This window comes from Astatotilapia calliptera, chromosome 10 (genome assembly GCF_964374335.1).
Source record: "Astatotilapia calliptera chromosome 10, fAstCal68.1, whole genome shotgun sequence".
Taxonomy (NCBI): Eukaryota; Metazoa; Chordata; class Actinopteri; order Cichliformes; family Cichlidae; genus Astatotilapia; species Astatotilapia calliptera.
This window is the reverse complement of record NC_137431.1, coordinates 18059139-18080874: the sequence shown is the minus strand read 5'-3', so window position 1 is coordinate 18080874 and position 21736 is coordinate 18059139. Positions and strand designations below refer to the sequence as shown.

Sequence of the window (21736 nt, the reverse complement as noted above, 5' to 3'; positions counted from 1 at the left end):
TTCCGTACTATGTATGCAAATCCATACAGACTTTCTTCCCAATAGTACAGGAAAGGTTAACAACCCTGTATTTAAAATAACTGCACACAATATGGAACAAGGAAGATGGACTTAAATTATCATTCATAATGATCATCCATCTACCGTATTTTTTGGACTATAAAGCACACTTAAAATCCTTTAATTTTCTCAAAAATTGACAGTGCGCCTTACGTATGAATTCTGGTTGCGCTTACTGAGCTCGAGCTAATTTTATGTGGTACACGGCGCTCAAAAATCTGCCAAAAATGTTTTGGTATGATTTTGGTAAGCTACGAAGCCACACCGATCTGGGGTCTGGGTCCAAACTCTGCTTCCAGTCCCAAAGTCAAACGAACACTGCGGCATCATTGAGAGTTAAAAACTGTCTAAATTCTTTCATCTTTAATAAAATGATCAATGTTGCTGCTTTACCCGGTGTAACAATTAAGGTTAAAATCCAGAACTTAAATTTAACGGAGTTAGATGTAAGCAGGAAGTTAGCTCGCTAGTTTCCACCTAAATATGATATAGCATGTTCAGACTGAGAGATTTCTGGAAAAAAAATAAAATGTACAGCTCTGCTATCACTTCCAATGAAGACAGAAAACTAAACAGCAGTGACTTTTGTAGGGTTACTAAAGTTGGACTAGCTGGTATATAATGATGTGCTATGTGATCGCTAGCAACACAGCTATGTTAGCGTAACATAAACACAGTGAAGCTGGAGGATGATCGCTAACTTTTTACCACTCGATAAGTTAGTGTGAGGGTTCCTGATGGTTAGGGACAAATGCAATCGCATGGCAGGATGCTGTAAACGGACCAAACTTCAGTTAGGAGAACAACTGAGATAATCCATCCAAAATATGAGGTTAGTCATTATTATACTGCAACAACATGGGAATAGAGCAGGTGCGAGAGAATTCAACATTAATGAATCAATGGTACAGAAGTGGAGGAAGCTAGAAGAATGAGTTGAGTAAAGTTTGACTTATCTGACTGTTTTGCTTCACTTAATGGACCTTATAATCCAGTGCGCCTTATGTTCCGAAAAATACAGTACCATACTGAAAACAGGACTGCTAACTTAGTCAGTTTGCATGTGGTGTCAATTAGAATACAACGCCGTTTAGGACCATTATTTGTCTTATTGCTCTACCATGCTGTGCTTAGGAATGATTTCTTGCCAGTGGCAAGACTCTGATTTACCTTTGAACATCTCTATTTGACACTGAAAGAAAACTTTTCAAAATTCTGTGTTTGCAGGACGTTTCCCTCTTTTATCTAACCATATTCATAGTGACTGGATAGGTTTTGTTGATGAAGGTTAAATGTTTGAATTGAATGTTGCAAATATTTAAGCCTTCTGCAAACGGCATCCAAACAATCAGGCACAGCTGTGTCTAATTCAATTTAATGTTGATGCAGCTCACAGTATCAAAAGTGCTCTTTTAGTGGGAGGGCCTGAGGGTGGAGAGAGTAGAGGGCAAAGGGAGGATGAGAGCTGCACCTGTATATTCCGGCTCTTTTTGCCATTTGCAGCTTTAAGGTGGGAATACTTTGGAAGTAATGCTCTAAACATAAAGAGTAAAGGATTTTTTAAAAAATGTTAATCATTCATTAATGCAGGCATTCAGCTTACGATAAATGATAAAGGCGGTGCATTTATTAAATGGTACACTGTACTAGCCAGGAGAATGTTATTATGTTGGCTACAAATGAAACTGGCACAGGTCCTGGCACACAAATGGATTAAACACTGCACTTAAAAACAGCAAAAAAAAAAACATAAAACAATTCGTTGGAAAAGCAAAAAAAACAAAAAAAAGCTAATAACTTGGAGAGAAAATAAATGTCAACTATTGTTTCCCTGCATGTCTCCAACCTGGACAGCCGAGAACAGTCTCGGCAGAGAGGCGCTTGTGGCTCTTGTAAATTTATGTTAATATGCAACTCTTTCCACTTTCCTCAGTCCCTTCCTCACCTGCATGCCACCACTCGGCTTCTTGTGATTTAGCAGTAGCTCCACAGCTCCCACCACTTCCTTGCGAATTGCATGCAGCAGGGCGTCACCGACATACACGTTGAAGCTCAGCAAGAGTTCGATGATTTCCAGGTTCTCGTTCTCAATGGCGATCAGCAGAGCTGTGCGGCCGAGAGGGTCGATGCAATTGATGTTGATCTTGAAGTAGATCTCAGCCTCCTGCCAAAATAAAGTGATTGAAAGCCAGAGTTTGTTTCAAGACATACTCTGGGACTCTGGGGTTCAGATTATGGAGGAAGACACACAGGGAATGAACATTTTTGAAAGGAACTGTAAACTCTTCGCACCTTTTGTAACTGAACAAGCTACTAAAAGTTTGTAGTTTTTCCTCTGAATCTGGAGGAGTGGAGTGGGAGTGAGTTTACCAGATCTCTGTAGCTCACTCTTTTGTATCTGCATTTGAAGCTAGCAGCACAAGACTAAGCTCGCCACTACTGATGGCATAACACAACTCAATATCAGTTGAACTGTTGGCAGTCACGTTGAATTGTGGGGAATGTAGGAATAAGAGTACCCCATGTTTCTGCTGCATTGATTTTACACTTTATACTTTTCTTTTTTAACTTACTGTTTTGTAAGTAGCTTTCTGTCATTAGCTGCCTACACACGCAATATTTTAAGAAATATCACAACAAAAAGGAAGTTGTAAGAATGCAGATGTCCCTTCTTAATCTCTATATGGACAAGCCAAGCGGGCAAACTATCACAAATTGTTATTGTGGATCGTGATGTCATTTGTCACTATATTGCTAGATGACATGTCCTGATATATTACAATTTTCAGCCTCTCCGTTGCTACGGGACTACAAAGCAGCTGCTCCCTGCCAACACTTTGTCTCTGCTACTGGTTTCTATAAAGAGCCTGCGTATTATTTGAAATGCATAGCAATTATTGTGACTTTGCATCCTGCCCATGAATCTTCCAATCTCTTCCACGTCAATCAAATTACATTAACGCTTTAATATTGAGCCATTCCCTCATCCATAATTTTGAGCTTGATGCATCTGCATTAATTCGTCCCTTTATCAGTCAGTTTCTCCATTCCTCCACCCAAACACACACACCTCAAGCGCTTGCTTGACACTCGCATAGTCCCCTTTCTCGACGGCTCCAAGGTAGGCTTTCTCTAAAGGTGACAGCTCCGACTCGGCCCGCACAATTCTCAACGGGATTCGGTCCCGGTATGAGGAGCTGTCAGTCCGCCGGTAGTAGAGCTGTGACATCTCTCTAAGCTTCAGCTGACCAGCACCCTGTTAACACTGCTACAGCTGCTGCTGGGCTGGCGGGGTTCACACTAGAGAGGATAGAGACAAAGCTGTAGAATAAGCTTGTTGTTGGTTTTTGCATAACAAGTAGGAAAAGAAGGAAAAGAGAGGACAGCGGATACACATGCAGAGCAGAAAGGGCTGTAATACTGAGATGAAGCTACAGTAGTAGTTGACCCCTCTCCATTTATTACATGCGCTACATGATCTAATTAAGAACTGCCTGTTTATAAGCGTTTTCCTACAAACTGTGCAAGAATTACGGTTGAATAAAAGGTCATTTTAAATGTAATATAAATAATGAAGAAATATAATATAAGATGACAAGTAGACAAGTGGAATAAGACAGTCAGGAGTCAGCTGTCATCGGGTGAGAGGTGGAGAACAGTCTAGACAGATGTCGAGCTCAACACATGATAAACCATTTAAATATTATGGTTTTATTTGGAAATAAAGAAAAAATTGCCTTTTATTGTTCTTGTAGCATTTAGTAAGTTTCAAATGCTCAGAATCTAACGCCAGGCAATGTTTACATGCTGGCAAAAATCAAGGATAAAAATGTTTAAGTTGTGAGGTAGGAAAGAAATCAAAAACACCTCCACTGCATTGTTTTCCTCTGGTGTCCTGTTAGAGAGCTCTAATATAAAGCAGAAAGATCAAGCGTAGACATGACAGCGGCTGCTCCTGCTGAACATGTTTCACAAACAGCCATCACGATACACAGCACACACTGCAGGAAATACTTGCAGCTGCACTGGATGGTACGATTCATTAAATCTCAAGTTTCTAACTGCTTTATGTAATGTGCTTAATCATTACTAGTTGACTGACACGTTGCATCTTCTCAAATAATATGCACTTTGTTTTATTTCCTCTGGTCCCTGGTTTCTTCACAATCTAAAACATCTCTAAATATATTGTAACATTGAAATACTGAATGTAGATAAAAATATGAGATAATATTGTTTAAATCATGTGAAAAGCAGCTTTAGTACAATGCTTCTGTCACAAACCCATTTTAAAATTCAAAACTGGAGCAACCATAATAATGACTGAAAACTAGCATCTGTGCGGATGTGTCGACTGTCACCTCTGAACATATTTCCAAGATATTCTGACAGCCCTCTGAGAATTTAAAACTGAAATGAGCAAAGCAGACAAGAACACAGAAAGTGCTGGAGATGAGGGCGAAATATAAACCAGGTGAGTCAAAAACAACATTAAGTGGAAAACGTTGCACAGTCGTAAACATAACAAAAAACAAGAGGTTCAAGTAGTTAGTGCCTAAAGGCTCCCCTCTCTCTCTTCCCACCGTCTCAGGACAACTCATTACTGCATCTATCTGAAAAATAATGATTGGACCCGCAGCAGCTAATTAGTTTATGAGAACAAGCCGAAATGCAGCGATTTCTTTAATAAATATGAGTAAAAATATTCATGCTGTGCCCATAGTCCCACATCCTAAAATAGCACATTTAAAGGCACAGTTCAAAACTTTTGATGCTATCATTATTGGCTCTTTTACTGATATGAGAACATGGTAGGTTTGGATATAGTTTGTTTCCCCTGTGTTTCCTGTCTTTCTGAGTTAATCTGCTTCAAGTGGTCAAGTCCTTCTCTCATAATCATCAGTGTGATATCAATCTTCTAGCATTAGCCACAGTTAAAAGGAGGATAAGGGTACTTTGTAAAACACTGTAACAAAGATTTAATTTAAATAAACAAGCTGTGTGATTGGTTATGCTTTCAGTTTTAGGTGTGAGAACTTTTTTTTCAGTCTGCTGTTAAGAATTCAGATGTTGAACATGATTGATCATCTATAGGAGCAGAGAATGTTTAAGATTGAGGGTAAAAGTATTAAAAGTGGATAATATTAAAGGAAAACAATATTTTCCTTTGATCCTGCCTGGACCTGCATTTTGATGGCAGCACTTCATACCTCATCTGAGATCCTTAGTTTGATTTTACAGAGACCAGTTTACCTGTATAAGTAATTGCATGCAACTGTCAACATAAGGAGTCTGTTTAGCAGAAAACTAAACTCTGCTTTCAGTACAACAAGTGGTTTACGATAAAAACAAGTAGCAAAGGACAAGCCAAACAAAACAATGTATATCTGTGTTTAAAAAAACAAAATTATAATTTAATTTTGCTCAAAAACAACACAGTAAGTTACGTCATCGGGGTTCTCTGTGACCTAACTATATTGGTTTGCATTTGTTTGCCAAAATATTATAATGTTTTAGACAAGAGTGTGTTTTAGTGTTTATCTGACACACAGATTAGATCAGGCTACATATTGCAATGTGAGGGTTATGTTATATTTTCTGGTGCTTGCTTGAACCTGCGACAGAAATTGCCTCAAAAGACAGCCGCTATTAAGGGAAGCTGCCAACCAAGCAGAAACACTACAAAAGGTACGGCCTGCTCATAGCTCTGTGTGCAAATACTGAAACGCACACGCAGGCGCCCACGCTCAGTAGCGCACGAGCCAATACACACAACCACGCACGCACACGCGCGCACATACAGAGGTAGCCTTTCTGTGCACTGGCTCTCTTCCCCTAATGAGTTTGCCGAATTCAATTCATTACTTGGAAATGGGAAATCTCAGCTGTTTGATTACACGGTGCAGCAGCGCACCAACGCCACGGCAGGGAATCTTTTATTCTGAAAGTTGTAGTTCTCAAGCAGCATCGAATGGATTTCCAACAGACCATGCAGCATATTTAAAGCCCATCCTGCGCTTACAGTACGAGTGAAAACAATCATTAAACTGCCACGGTTTTAATTTTTTATCAGAAACCTTCCGAGGGTAACATGCCTTACTCTTGTCTGCTGAAGAGCCTTATATAGTCAAAGATCAGTAGTAGTACACAGAAGCAAATGACAAACCTTTGGGGTGATGGACATTGGAACTTCGCTCAGGGAGCTCAGTGGTCTTCCTGTGGAAAACAGCATGAAAATAATTCGCCTCAACTTCTTGGAATTTGTATCCCCATAAATGTAGAAACAGCAGTGTTAAAATCCCGCTTGTTAGTGTTAGAGATGTCAGCGCGTCTTTTTCCTGTTGTTGTTGTTTTTTTTTTTTTAGTGTAGTACGCATTCTTCCTTCTCGTTTTTTGGATACTTCTTAGCACTCCTCCTGAGAATCCACATTTGGTCAGGTTTAATCACGATTTCCATTCCGTCTTTTAAGGAGGAGGTGCGGGAAAAAACGCAGACCGGCTCACACCGCATTAAACTCACCGCGCAACAAATCCTGGAGACGAAAATAGGCAACAACAACCAAGTTCCCTCGGTGGATTACACCTGGTTTTTCAACGCCTCCAGTTTTCCCCAGGGTGTACATCCACCAGTGTTCTTATCCACCTGTTGGAGGTGATTGAGCGAAAAGCAGCGCCTCCAGAAATAAACGCAGAGCAGCCAGATGCCTGGCAGGCGGTCTGCGGAATAATGCTGCTGCAGACGGGTTGTGCGCACTTGGAGACGCATCGAACACAGTGGCACTGCAAGAGGAAAGGGAGAAAAAAAACATCTTAGCAAGCAAGTCAGCCAGGCGTTTAGTCTCACTTCCACTGAATGAAAGTTACACTTGACAAACTACATGATTCCACCTTCACATTCAGCTGCTTATCCAATGAGTTGTGGGAATTTTATTAGCATCAGAAGCCAGGAAAATTCACTAAAAATCACATAAATATCAATCCGGATTACTTATATTCGGAATTCAACTCAAATTGATGTAGAGAAAAGAGACATATGTAGAATATTCACCGGACTCACTTACTATTTGAATGTTTAAGAATTGGAATTACTAGAATAACTCTTTGAGATTTATCACCTAATCAGGCTTAAACCAGGTTCACTGTGTTTTACTGATTTGTTTATGTCAGTTATACTATGGATGCCTATAGGAAGAGAATTGACTCAGGCAGCTCACATCCCTTCTGTCTTAATTATCAGTGACCTGGACAAACTTCAGGTCCTTGGATTTGGCACTAAACAGTTCACCAGGCCTTCTTCAAACACAGTTCCTCTCTCCCTCCCTGATTTACACATTTGGCTGTGTTGTAAATTCTTCTTAAAAGTGTGTAACGTTGTTGAAAGTTTAAACAGTCATGTTCAAAGAGTCTCCCGGCCAGTCTTTGTGTTTTGCTGTGTGAGAGTTTATGTTGGCAGAAAATGCATTTAAACTGCAGGTCCGGTCACAATGAAATGTCACCGGGGACACTCATTTGGCTACAGAGAGCATTTGATTATTCACTGTTTGCTTCTGCCAGGACGGATACACTGGATCCACACTTTGTTTGTGCGGACTGGATACAAGAAAGATATATGGGCTTTGACCGCTTATCCATCTTCCTTTGTACTCTGCTCTTGCTCATTCACAGCTAGTCAACGTAATCATTCAGAAATACTGGACGGTATATTCACTGTAACAACACACAGTGGATTACCAGTAATAGCTCGATAGGGTCTTTGTTTCATGCATGCTTACAAATACATGTCAACTTAGTCTTCAAAGAAAAAAAAGAAAGAATCTCCCCTTCTCTATTTGCACTTTCGGCATCCTCTTGAGAAATTTCTTAATTAAAATTAATTTAATGCGTCATGTCTCTGCTGCTAATTTCTTTGATGTACTCTGTGGAGTCAGATTAAATGACTATACCCTTGAGGCTGCAGGGTTCCCTGCTCTCACCCTGAATCCCACATGTAGGCTACTTTAAAGCAACTCTCTGTCTCCCTCGACTCAGCCTTTTTTTAAAATCTGGTTCATTCATAATTATTACGATCTATCACCAGAACAAGGAACGCTTGCTTTTAAAGCACGATCACCTGCAGTTTTACAGCCCAATGAATTTGAATTAGTCACCTGAAAGTGATTTAGGAACATACATCCAAAGCAGCTGAGTGCTGATCCAGAAAAGAAGGTAGTTAATTGAATTACACATTCAAAATCAACGTGGAATATTTTATTTTTACTGCTCAATCAAAGACATGGAATTTAAAGTCAGTCATTGCAATCTGCTATAGTAGTAATACTCTTAGACATAACATTTGTGTATTTGAATAAGCATTTTTTTAAGAAGGTGTGAGGCAGATTTGGTTGTGTGTAGAGCACGTTAAAATACCGCTCCTACACAGCATTTGTGTGGCCGACTGGTCAGAAAACATGAAATGTTTTTGATTCTAAAAATAGCCCTGAGGTTAATTCTGCTCCCATAAAAGGCCTTTTAAAGGGGATTGATTGGAACAGACTTTTAAACAACATGTAATGCGATGTGGAGAGGGGTAGAAAACCAGCAGAAGATTCCTCCTGCCTCTTAAATCGTTTTAAGCTGCCTAGTGACACTATAGACATTTCGCTGTAATGAAGGCAACGCTTCTTACACTGGTTGATTGAATTTTGCCTCAAGGCGAAACACAGTATGGCTTCAGTAGCAGAGGGATTCAAAAGCAGGGGGCTTCTTTTCTGTTTTTGTTCAAGAGATGCTTGCTAATGGTGAATTACCCTTATCAGAAATGCGGTGTTGCTTTACTTGTTAATACAAACGCTCGAGCATACTGAAGAGTGGGCACAGAGCTGTTGGTTTGAACTGCTCTGCTGCTGCAGCACATTTTGTGCTTTTGGTGTGTGTGTTTTTCTGTCCTCTTAGATTTTTGCAGTAACTTATCACAATGAAAACTTTTGTAGTTGGCCATTTATGAATAAGCAGGACTGTAGTACAGTCGAGACGGTTCAATTTTTCTGGTCACGGTGAGAGATTAGGCAGGAGAATGTGTGGCAGGTAGTTTCTGTAGCTACAAAGCAAACAGGAACCGTCTTTGTCTGTGAAATGTAACATGGCTCCTATTCCAGTATGAGCATCCAGTTGGCAGTGACAGCTCCCTTTGCAGCATCCCCTCTGTCCGTCTGTCTCCTCCCCCTCTTTCTTGTTCATATCACTCCCTCACACTCTCACACAGCCGCAGGTTAGACCCATGTTTCCTCTTCACCTCCTCTGCCAGCCTTTAGCTGAGTCGAGCCTTACTGCATAAAGTAACTTAAAGGTTTTCATAACCCCTCTTTTCCTCTGCTTGCATCCGTGGGAGTTGAGCTATATTTTGTATCAGTTGTTCAGGGAGTTCCCTGAGGTAAGAGTGGCCATCCAAGCTGTTTGATTCATCATTACGCTCATGCTCTCTGAGAGGTTACTGGGTAATTAAAATTGATCTGTCTCAGTTGTCCCTGGAGATGCGTTGAGGCCGAGCCCCCCCACCCCGGATCCCCAACACGCACAGTTCATATTTGTTACAGTCAGCAAAAATTATAGAAAAGAAGAAGATTGTCTCAGCAACGCACAGTGAAGGATTGTAATTTGCTTTTTTATTTCCTCATATTGGCTAGGCACTGTCGTAGGTGGAAAACTACAATGGATTTTATTTCCTATCCCTTCACTTTTGCATAAGATAAACGAGTTGCCTTAAAAATTCTCTTATATAAAACTAATCTGCTCTGCAGAATACCTTTTGTCCAAGTAATTCCTGCTTGGATTGTGCTTTTCTAAAATCACGTTATCATGTAAGAATTGATCTTATTTTTTTCAGGGGCACTTTATAAAGAAAGCCTGGTGAATGACTGTCCTCACAGCTCAGGATGTGTGCTAAAAACACTGCAAAGAAGGAAGCTTGCCTTACTTAATTTTATAGTTTAAAATTGTCTTACAAATTTTTAATGGCTAAATATCACATGATAGACTAAGCTTATTTGTAAACTAGAAAGTACTTTTGGCTGCTCTCTTATTTCCTGAAGGGTTGCCTCAGCGGACGCATCTGCATACTCGATTTGGCACTGATTTTACACTGGATGTCCTTCCTGATGTGACCCTCCAATTTATCCCGGCTTGTGATCCCCCTCTGGCTGGGTTTGTGCCTCCCCGTAGTTTTGAACCAACTTTAACTAAATGCATAATATGCCTTTGCTTTTTGGTTAGATTGTTGAGAGCTTAAACCTGTAAGTGGAGGTTGGTGTGCATTTGTTGAGAATAAGATTAAAATAGAATTTGTCATTAGTTTCATGTGCAAACACACCATTAAATATGAAGCAATCATGCACATATCCCCAGAGTAATGGTATTGTCTTCTTATATACAAATACAGTGCAATTAGTACAAATTTCAGGGACTTTTGAGAGCTGTTTCCTGTGTAATATCAACACGCTGCGGTTACTTAGAGGTTCCACTATACCAGTGATGCCAAGGATAAGTAAACAGTTCTTCCTAAGAAATCATGGCTTGCCACAGCAGAAATGCCTCTCACTGCTCAGATATCACTCTCCAGACCCCAGAGAGAATAAACAGATTGTTTCGGAATACACACATGTCATCTCTAAGTACATCCTGCGCTACTGTACACTGTTCACTAACCTCGAATCTTGAAAGAGCAGGTTTGACTCAGCTGCAGTGATCTGTCGAGGACATAGCAGTTACCCGCAGTTATTTTAGGCTTATGTAACTATATCTGTAATACTACTCCCCCCCACCCATTTAATTTTGCACAAAATGTTTCCAGAGGCCTGTGTGATATCTTTTTGATTTGTTTGATATTTTTATAGTGCTTTCTATAAAAGCACAACTGAAAAGTGCTGTTTAAAGATTCTTTAGAGGACTGAACCATGACAGTTAAGGGGCATTTAGAGGGTCTGATAACAGAAACCATTCAAAGTCACATTTTACCTCTGAGTCCTTTAAAGGCAATGAAAGAGTCCCTCACTGGCTGCTCTTTCGGTTTTGCCGTAACCATGCTATTATCACTCAAACATAAGTGGTTGCCCTGGAAATCTCAATAGTTTTCAAAACAACATAATACATTTAAACCGTATTACCACATTCCCTATTATCTGTCACCTTCAGCTCTACTTTTGAGTGGCACGGCTGCTGCTAAATTGAATGTCTGCTTTTAAAGGCAATAGAAAAGTGGTTGTAATTTAACATTGCTGAAACTTGCTTTTGAACAAATTAATCCATCACTTTCCCAGCTGACAGGGGGAAAGGAAAAGAAAAACTTAGGCTGAATAATAAAACAGCAGGCTTTGTTCTGAAGAAATGTACTGGCATACCTTAACACATTCAAATGCAGGAAAGTGGATCCCTTCGCTTCTAACACATTTTTTTAAAGATTCATATATAGCCTGGATGTTTATGAGTTTCCTGTGGGTTCTGACAAGCAGCATACCTTCTTAACTAACACCATTTCGTGAAGTAATTTGCAATCGCTTCTATAAATAGGAAGCAATCTTTGTCCAATGAGTTGTCCACTCAGGTTGAAAGCAGTTTTTGACCCCTGAGGCAGCTCATTGTTGTTGCTGGAGGAGTTATTTTGGTGGACCTTACTGTCTATATAAGTTGGAGCTTAGGAGACTATAAAAGAGACCTTTTTTCCTCAAAATTCAATACTGACTTTCTCTTAAAGGTAGAGCGAAAGGGAGAGACCTTCAAATTGTGTTTGCATTTGGGACGCTTTTCTTGAAAATGTTGAAAAAATGACTCAGAGGAAGCAGCTGATTGAAAGTCTGTAAAAATCATAAACTTCCAACTTTTTAAGAATAATTTTGCATCATTTTGTTTAGAAACTGAACATCCAAGGAATTTTAATTTAACTTTAATTTCAGCACGTTTATCCAAATATGGCACACTATTAGGTTGAAATGATTCAGATCTCTATCAGCTTTATTAACTGTGATGGTGGCAAACAAGGACAGCTGCTTTATAAAACTAATCCAACATTATGTAGAAACAGAGTCCATGATTGAGGAGCTAATGGACTAACACCGTGTTTTGTTATTTTTAATTTGGATGATGGGTAATAATTGCTTGCATGTCCAATTAAATATCCAACTGAAAGAATCATTCTGGACAGAAAGACAACTCAATGTTGGGTTTTCTCTATCCCGCTATAGCAATAAAGAACAAAGGCAGAAAACTCAATATAGTCTAAATTCAGACCCACATTTAATTATTAGCATCCAACCAAATACAATTCAGCCTTCTGAAAGCTTAAGCAGACACCAAGAAGTAAAGAAATTTCATGTCAGAAGACTTAAAGCCAAATTTGCTTTAAACGTACTTTTCTCTTAAATAAGTTTGCCTGACTCTGTCTCCATGAAAAGAGAATGAGACATTTCACTAATTGATCATTCTGAACTCAGAGTCCTCATTACTATCAGTGTGATATTCGGGTCTTGCTTCCCGTCTGTCAGATAAATGATCTTATAATCCGAATGTTAGTTTATAAAAGTACATTTATGATTTTACTAGCCCTCTGTGATTGTTTTAGCTCTGCTCAGAAACATTTATGTCTGGAATAAACTCCCAGAAATAAATTTAATTTGTAGAAAATTATTCATACTTTCATAGTGTTTTTGTAATGATCTGTCCTTAGTTTTACATTTAGTGTTTCTGAATGGGTTTTTTTGTTCCCTTTTCTGTATACCATCTGTCTTTGTCTCATTTGTGTTTGTGTGAGATTGTTCTTGTTCTCCTTTAAAGTTTATTTGCTGTTTATTTCAAAGTTTGGTTCCTCGTGTGGTTTTCTGTGTTGTATATCCCTCCTTTGTTCTTTTCCCTGCCCTCGTTAGTGTTTGTGTACCATATTACCCTTCTCTCCCTGCTGTGAATACAGTCTGTGTCTATGTTTGTCAGGTTGTCACTGCAACTCCCTCTTCTTTCTAATCTAATCTGGTTGATTTTGCCCTTGGATTTTCGTTTTTCATGTTTTTGGCCAGTGGTCTTCCTGCCTTCCTGTCTGCAGTGCCATCTGTTGATCACACGAGTTTTGCATATAAAGGGCTGGATTTCATTGCAGAATATTTTGACTCCTTTGGTAATGAAGCTTGTCTCCAATAAAAATGTTATTTTTATTACATTTATCTTCTTGTATTTCATTTTAAGATTACTAAATTTTGTCTTTGCCTTTATTATCTTCATGATTTAATGTCTCCTGTTAAGTACTTCCATGACCTTTTCATTCAGAGGTGCTATACAAATAAATTTGCTTTACCGTTGTGTGAAAACTAACAGCATTTAAAATGCAGAGATCAAATCTACTGTGTGTATGTTGCAGTAGATTAGATGTCCTTCGGTATTATAGCATTAAGCTTAGAACCTGGTTTGCATAATGCCTGACTCCATCACTTGTACTGTGTCTGCTGTTTGAATGATAATTCAGCAAACACACTATTACTCATTACTCACTTTTACTCATTGCAAGGGTTAGCCGAGTACAGTAAGTTTATTGTTGCACTTTTTGGTGTTTTTGAAAGGGAATTTCTGCAAAAGCAGTGTGATCCAAACCACTGATGTGATAGGCATTAGTGAAGCTGTTTGCTTTTTAAACCACTTTTCTCCCGACTTTCAGAATTCTCAGGCACTTTTAAACTTTGATAATAATGTTTTGTACTAAATGTAACAACATGTGGAGAACAGTTTATCAGGGTTTTAAGTCATTAACACAATATTATAAGTTATTTTATGTTTTTTATGTTAAACGTTTCCATACACTGTTCAGGGGTATGAGTGTTATGGTAATTTTGGGCTTCTGGTGATTTCTCTGAACTGGTCTTTTTACCAAAATGGAATGATTTTACTGGAGAAAAATGCAATAATGAATACGCAAATTGTCAATAGGGGTGAGGTCAGGGCTTTGGGGAGGCCATTCAAGAAGCTAAACATTAGGCTGCTTCATCTTTTCCAAAACCATTTTTCATGAGGTCAGTCTTGAGAAACCATTTCTCCAGAAGGCATTTTGCTTGTCAGGCGAGCTTGAAGGTGTCCATTTGGCTTCTTTCTTGGTCATCACTCTCTCAGTCTGTGGTAAAGAAAAACTCCTTCAGTGTGGACAGTGATGCTGGTGTTCCACTAGCTTCCAGTTCGTGGAAGGGTTGAGCCTTAGTGGTTTTCTTGAACATCCTAACCAATTTCCTTTCATATGAGGGTGACTGTTTGGCTCCCCTTCCAAACCTGTGGCATGGTGGCACGCCCAAATAACTTGTACTTATGTACAGTTTTTTGAATTAATGATCTTCTGATCTCCAGTTGTTTAGAAATGGCTGCAAAAGACATTCCCAACTTGTGTGAATCTACAAATCTTCTTAAATTTTGTTGGATTTTCTACTTGTACAAATTTGTCTATCAAGTTAAAATACATTCAGGACAACTTGAGTGTATGTCTTTGAGCCTGCATGTACACTTTTGACCCTGTGTGTATTAGACAAAATCCAAATAAATTCAAACTTCAAATCATAAAAATACTAAAATTACCGTAATATTCATGACCATGATGAGTAGGGATAAGAATCGAGAACAGGTTCTTGTAGAGAACCAGTTCGCAGTTGTTCATTTTTGTGGGGAATTGTCAGTCTGGCTGCTCATCGATCCCACTTGCACTACATTCAGCTGGTGCATCGGAGGAGGGAAATAATGGCACAGTCTGCAACCTGGACAGGGAAATTTCTTTTATTTTTCTTGCACAAAAGGACGAGCGCACAATGGTCCAAACTGCATCCACAATAGAAACAACTGCATTATGCTGCGAACGCTAGCCAAGAACCCAAAATGATTTTAAACATGAGTGAATGCCTCCCCAGCCCAGCAGCCAGACCCTGAACTTCAGCAGGTAACAAATGCAGTGATGAGCAGTCAGGCTGCAGCCTCTGTTTCTACCTGTTCATGTTTCTAAAGTAAAATCCCTGTGGCAATCGCTTTGAAGTCTATTTGTGCTAGAGAAATGTCTGTTGCCTAAACAGGACCGTTAAATCACTACACACAATTAAATGTCAGATACATTTAATTTAAGTCTATTCATTAATGTGGCTTCTCTTAAATGATGTTTTGACATTATTTTCTTTAAAATAGCACTGCCGCTATAGGTGCGTTTTCTATTTCCTTCTTCTATTGATTTCCTCTCTCACCTCAAATACAAGCAAATCAGTGGGTCTGGAAGCCTGGAATCATTTGCCTGCATCCGTCTTTAAAATGGTGGGCACACAGCAGATTTTCTTCCCAGCACGACACAAAGTCAAAGAAAAAACGAATTAGGGGGGGGGGAGCATCTCTTTTTAAGCAGGGCACCATTGTGAGATCTGAGGTCTGTAATTGAGAACCATGTAGGGATTTCATGCAAAAAGAAAAAAAAAATCTTTGCAAATTCTTTTAAAACAGCTCAAAGTAACTCTTGTCGCTTCAGCTGTTTTGAGATTTGGATCACATGTCCATAAAAATGTAACAGAGGGACATAGAAAATGTTAAAGCGAGGGGAGGAATAACCGACACAGCTCCGGTTGCTAAGGCTATCGTCCCTCGAGATGCAACTTAGTCTGTCTATGCGTGTGTGTGTGTGTGTGTGTGTCTGTGCAGCTGTGAGAGTTTTGTATGTGTATGTTTGTGCAGCTGTGAGTTTGTGCACATATGTATGCCTTAAGCATTAGTGTGTGTATGTGTTTGATTTGCTGACAGATCCTCTCACTTCAGAGAATTAATGTGTGAGACTCTATGCCCCAAGGCAGCTGGTGGAGAGCCAGGTGTTACCTCCTGTCTCGCTTCCTCTATCAAGGGCTATGACCAGATGAGGAGTCCAAAGGCCTTTTTTGTGTTTGTTTTTTTTGTCCTGGAGCTATGCAGACACCCAAACAGAGATGACAAAGAAAGGACAGAAAGAGGACAAAGTAGAGTAAAGTAGATCTGTCTTGTTCTGTCTTCACTTGTGTTGTACACCAGCTTTTCATGAGTGCTCAGTGCAGAGAGTTTGGCTTTTGTGTGTCTGACAGACGTGCTGTGTTCGAATGTTCACCTTACTCCAAGTAACAATGCAGCTATTGATTCCCCTGATGGTCCTCTTCCCACCTTCCTTTCAGGCTGACGCAAAGCTGTTTTCGTACTTCCTTCAATGTTCTACTCACTCATTATCGAATTCAACCCTGAAGATAAACAAATCACCAATTTGCCCATATAAAAACAGATTAATTTAACTGTGCTGTTTTTTTTAAGCTGTTAAATAAATCGTCTTACTGACCAGTTTTTAGTCAAACAGTGACTATTAGTGACTATTGTATTAGGCAGTCAGTGTAGTTGTGTCAAGACCCATTTAGTTCAAATAAGTTTGTTTTTCTATCTATAGTTATTTATATTTGGCAGTAAGTATCTGTCCTGAGACTTCCCTTTGCAAACGTAGAAAGCCTAAGGTGGGAACAGGAGCCAGAGCAAAGGAGACAATGACAACAGAAACAGTTGATTAAATCAGAAAGCATGATGTGGAGGAGCTAGGGGGAGGTGTGTTTGCAAAGTGGCTTCCAGGAAGTGTATACAGCCTGAAGCATCTGAAATAGCCTACCCTAGGTTGCATGAGTGATGTGTACTGGTAATAAGATCAGCTAATTTCATGGGATTGCTGGCTGAACGAACCAGTATGGTTGAACATTGGTCCTGTAGGTAGTTTCAAAAAGTATATGGAACAACCAGTCACTGGGTCTAATCTTGTCTGTGTTGTTCTCGGCTCGCCTTCAAACTGCCACTGAGAAAATCACGGAGAACTCTTACCATACAAAGAGCTTCCTTATAGTAATATGAAACCAAGTGTTTTGTTTAAATTCTACCCTGGCATATCGGGTTAACTGTCAGGCTACTTGGACTTTGCTTTTGTGAAGGTTGCAAGCACATTTGTATTGTATACCTATAATTCTCCATTCTGCATAGCCAAGTACCCAAGCAAATCTGCTATTGCTAGGTCTGAAAATAACATAAATAAACATGTACTGATCTTAAACCACATTCTTTTACTGACCAACAGGCTGCACGAAGAAGCTTCTTTAGTGCAGCCCATGTTTATTTTAATCTAGATGATGAAGCAGGGTATGATATAGAGTATGGCTACCTGTCCTGACAAGTTGCTACCAAATGGTCATATAGTGTCATTTGTTACTCGATATACCACTCTCGCTGATGTGTAGGCTTTTGGGTTTACAAAGAGGTTACTTTTGGATTTTAAATGCGAGTCTAGTATCATGAACTCACATGTAAATAGTCTTTTAATGTTTTATCACTTTTTTTTTTTGCTTTTTTTCATGCCACTTAATCTCTGAATTATTTTAAAATGGGATAACCATTCAGCATTAGATTTTCCAATGATTATTCATGTAGGTTTATCATTTATAAATGAAAATTGCATGCTATTTTCACTCAAATCATACTCTATATGGATGCTGAATATTTAATGACTTTTTAAAATTTCAGATTATAAACAGGTGGGAAGTAAACTTGGAGAAGGCAAACTTTTATTCTGCTGTTTTGCTGAGCTCGTTGTTTGCAGTGTTTTTGCAGATGCTTCACTTGTTCTGTAAAAGATGAAGTCATTAAAGACATTTTTGTGCTGGAGTCAGCAGCCGCCACTGCTGTAAGTTAGAAGGGCCTATGTCTGACAAAAACAGGGAAACTAACCAGTTTGACAAAACTACTTAATATGTTGAGCTTTTTAAACATTGCACATCTGTAAAAGTGCAGTTAACAGTGTTTACACTAAATGCTTTAGTTGCCCTAAAGCTCTTTTTACAGCTCTTTGTTTATCCGACTGCTTTACACAACAAGCATTCAGGGTTTAGTTTGCTGCTGAGATATTCATGCACTGTGTATAAAGAAAAGAGCTTTTAACTATCTCTTGTTTGTGTGGGGGGGATTTACAGACTGCCAACCTAACAAATCCTAGGTTACAGTGACTTTTTTTCCAGATGCAGTTTCTTTTGTTTTTATAAACAGCATTTGTGTCGGTGACAAAATGTTCCCATAGTAGATGTCACACAAAGCTTCTGCAGCAGATTGTTGAGAATGGGTTTACAAAAGCTCTGTTCAAGAGGCAAAACCAGTGCCCTACTTGCAGGAGCACAGAGTGGCTTTGAATTCTTGTTCTTCTAATATTAGATTCTCAAATATTTCAAATTGTTTTAGGCAGAGCTGTAATTGGACAAATGTGAAATATTCATTTGTGTTAAGTTCAAAGTTAAGACAAAACTTGCTTAATTGTTTTAATTAAGCGTCTTTTTTTTCTCTTTTTTCAAATTTTCCTGGCAGACTCAAAACATCTGATAGGCATCAAATTGGACTCAACTTTCAGAAAATGAAATGGGAAAAACAAAAAATTAATTTTGTTTGATAAAATTACGTAAATTTGAAAATAATGAGTAAGTAGAGGCAATTATAATTGTTTGGCAAACCCAACACAGAAACCTAACTTTGCTTTTGGAAAGATGGATTTCTTGCTACTTTAAAACTAAGAAGCTTAATTTCAAAATGATTGTCATATGTGTTAAAAATAAACAACACTTTGCAAATGTATCAAATAGTAGTGTTGCTGGAACAGAGCTGAACAACAACAACAACAACACAGGATAAAGAAGGACATATTTCATGGTCACGTGAATATGCCAGTTTTCTTTAGTGACATAACATCTGCAATAAGCGTTCATCTAAATCTGTCTCTGTGACACTTTTTACATAGATTCAGTTTCTACATCCACTGACAGTTTTGCAGTTGTGCAGTGTAAGGCTGCAATCTTTTTAGACAACAATATAGGAAAGATTTGTGCTTTTTGTAGAGTAACCAACAGTTTGTCCACCAGTACTGCTTTACGCCTCCTTTTCTCCTTGATGGCCAGTGTTGGGCAGTAATATATTACTAAGTAAAAATTAATTACGTGATCCCTTGAACTATTTTAGGAATAAAAAGAGTGAGTGATTACAAATTTAAATTAAATGACCTGTTTTGGCTAATATATGCCGTGAACAGAACCTGATTTTATGAGTTCTTTATGTCAAACATGTGTGTGAAGTTACATAAAATTCTTCTGAGGCTCAATAATTAGTAACGTGGCTTTTTTGTAATTATTTAAGTCATTGCCATTGCAATAAGTGACATAATTAGGGCTCTAATGCTAATCGTCTAGCTGACAGTTGGTCAATTGCTCTTCCTTGAACATCTTACTGAGTGGACTCCCACTGGTGTCACTTTCATTACGACAAAAGCCAAGCTTCACTATCTTTCCAGGATTATTCCATAGCACAGGGAGGAGTAGACTACCTAAAGAGTGCTCCCGCCTTTGAAACAACCCAACTTATGAGAGACTGCTTGGTCTAACTCATTTAATATTGATGATTGTTTACTCAGTCGGCCTCAGAATAATTACCACCCTCTCATAGAAGTTTAATTGCATTTTATATATTTCATACTTTCAGAAAAAAAGCTGTTTGCACAACACAGCTCAATAACCAACAACAAAGCTTATCCTCTAAAAACAGAGGGTTTACCTTCTTCATGTTAACACTTGAGGCTTTGAGTGTAAATATGTGAGCACATGAATATTTCATTAAGTCTGGCCTTTGCACACCCAACAACAACTTTCGTGGCTTCAGAGGACACAGCTGAGAGTTTGCTGAAACACTGTTTATTCTGTGAAACATCACATAGTTCTGAACAAGTAAAGTGCATAGTACCTGGCCTCAGGTACAACACACCAAAATGAAGTGTGTGTTGTTACATGAATTGTTGAATATAATAATTAAAGTCTGAGCTTCAGAAAATTAATTCAAATAAAATTAATTGTTGTATTCTTAGCAGGAATTAGCTTTTGAAGTAAAGATTAAAGACATTTGAATCAACAGTTGCTAGTTACATCACAGGAAATTACAGGGATTTTAATTTTTTGCACATTATTCCTACAACAAGTGAAATGCAAATATAGCCAAGCTTTTTTTTGTTGATAATCCAACAAAAAGGCCTCATCAGATCTATTTTAAATCTATTCTAATAGTTATTTTTAGGTCTACTCTAAATAGACATGATCCATTTTTCCACTTTTCTTTTGTGTTATTCCTCCAGTCTAAAGAAAAACCAGAGTCAACAAAAAATAACTGTTTCAATATAAAATTGTTAGACCCCAAATAAAAAATGACTGAACCCTTCAAAATACTGTTAATGCTCAAGAGAAATGTCAGAAGTGAAATGATAGTGAAAATACCACAAATTTGCTCTTCGGTGACAAAGAGGGTTGTGGATCCATACACTTCAGGTGCTAGACGCAAGACGCAAGAGTGGTTAAAACTTGTGCATCTGCTTATGTTTTACTAGCAATCAATTTGGTGCTGCGCTTTTCAGACAAGTGACTCTGGGGAAAACTAGCCAGTTAAACTGCACCTCAAACATCCTTATTAAACAGCTTTGAAAAAGCTCATCTGGGAAGTGAAGTTTGAGCAGTTCTAGTTCTCATTCTTAGGGTGTGCTGACATTTCTGTCTTTTTCATTTTTTCCATTTCATTCAGACAAACAATGCTGTCGGCAGAATGCATTTATTCTTTTGTGGCAGGTAATCTTGAGATACCAACCATCTCCACTACAAATTGATTGGTGGAAAAGCAAGGATGACCAAGATTTTCTTTGCTCAACTGCACTCTTAATTAAAATGTTACATAAGCTTTTTTTTTTTATTTATATATGCATGCTGCTTCTTTGTCATTTGGAGTACTCTGATTATGGATTGGGGTGTGTCCATCTCACACAGCATCACCAGTCATACGTCCCGATGCCCTGTGAGCCTCTTAGTAATTACCCTTATCGACCTCCCCAGATGTATCAGAGTCATGGGTTATCAGCCAGGGACTCCAATCACAATGCAAATAAAGGTAAGTTGAGCAGGATGATGCGAGTCATGTCTCATGTTTTATTCCTTCCTCTTGGTCCCTTAGGCGGAAAAAAAATGGGGGGGGGGGGAAACAGACATATCCAATTATTAGCACAAACGGCATTGATTGTGTCCTTCCCTTGCAGAGTTTTTAAGGAAAACCACTGGGAAAAGGAAGACAGCGTCTACTTCAAACATAATGCCTGTAGGAACGATTTCTGTTTAACAACACATTATAATAGCAAGGGCTTTGCCATTTAATCAAACAGTCATTGGCTCCGATATTTTCTCTAATGCTTCACTGAACATGCATTTTAATTATTTTTCAGATAGTGACAAATTGCACACATGTTATGAACAATACAACCAAACACACTGTGTGTGTCACACATGATATACAAAGAACATAAATGTGTTTTTAATGAGGTTCCTGTCATCCTGTAACGGCTGCTCACAAATGATTAAGAAATCTGATGGACTTGAGAAACTGTGGTTTGATTGTGACTGCATGCTACAGATGTGTGCATCTGTGTGAGTAAAGCTGGAGCCAGGTGAGAGGAGTAGAGTACAGAAAGGATTGAAGGGAGATAAAATGCACCTGACTGGAATTGTGCTTCAGGATCCAAATCTCAGCTGTTATTGCTGTATGGCATAAAATGGCTTAAGGTGGTCGAGTACAAACCGCCCCCTTCTGTTAAATGCTT

At 38.7% G+C, this 21736-nt stretch overlaps 1 protein-coding gene across 2 annotated transcripts in view; it reads right to left on the bottom strand.

Annotated features, from left to right (window-relative positions):
* trpc4a (transient receptor potential cation channel, subfamily C, member 4a) overlaps positions 1–6894 on the bottom strand; it is a 30325-nt gene extending 23431 nt beyond the window's left edge. Inside the window, exons 1-4 of one of the 2 annotated variants that reach the window (XM_026181907.2) lie at positions 6581–6894; positions 6227–6276; positions 3131–3360; positions 2006–2224 (exon numbers count right to left, since the gene is read on the bottom strand). In XM_026181907.2, the coding sequence (XP_026037692.2) occupies positions 2006–2224; positions 3131–3289 (378 nt within the window). In that variant the 5' untranslated portion in view covers positions 3290–3360; positions 6227–6276; positions 6581–6894. Of the gene's footprint in view, positions 1–2005; positions 2225–3130; positions 3361–6226 lie in introns of both variants that reach the window. The other variant, XM_080307130.1, reaches the window with a different exon arrangement.
* Between the last annotated feature and the right edge of the window lie 14842 nt (positions 6895–21736).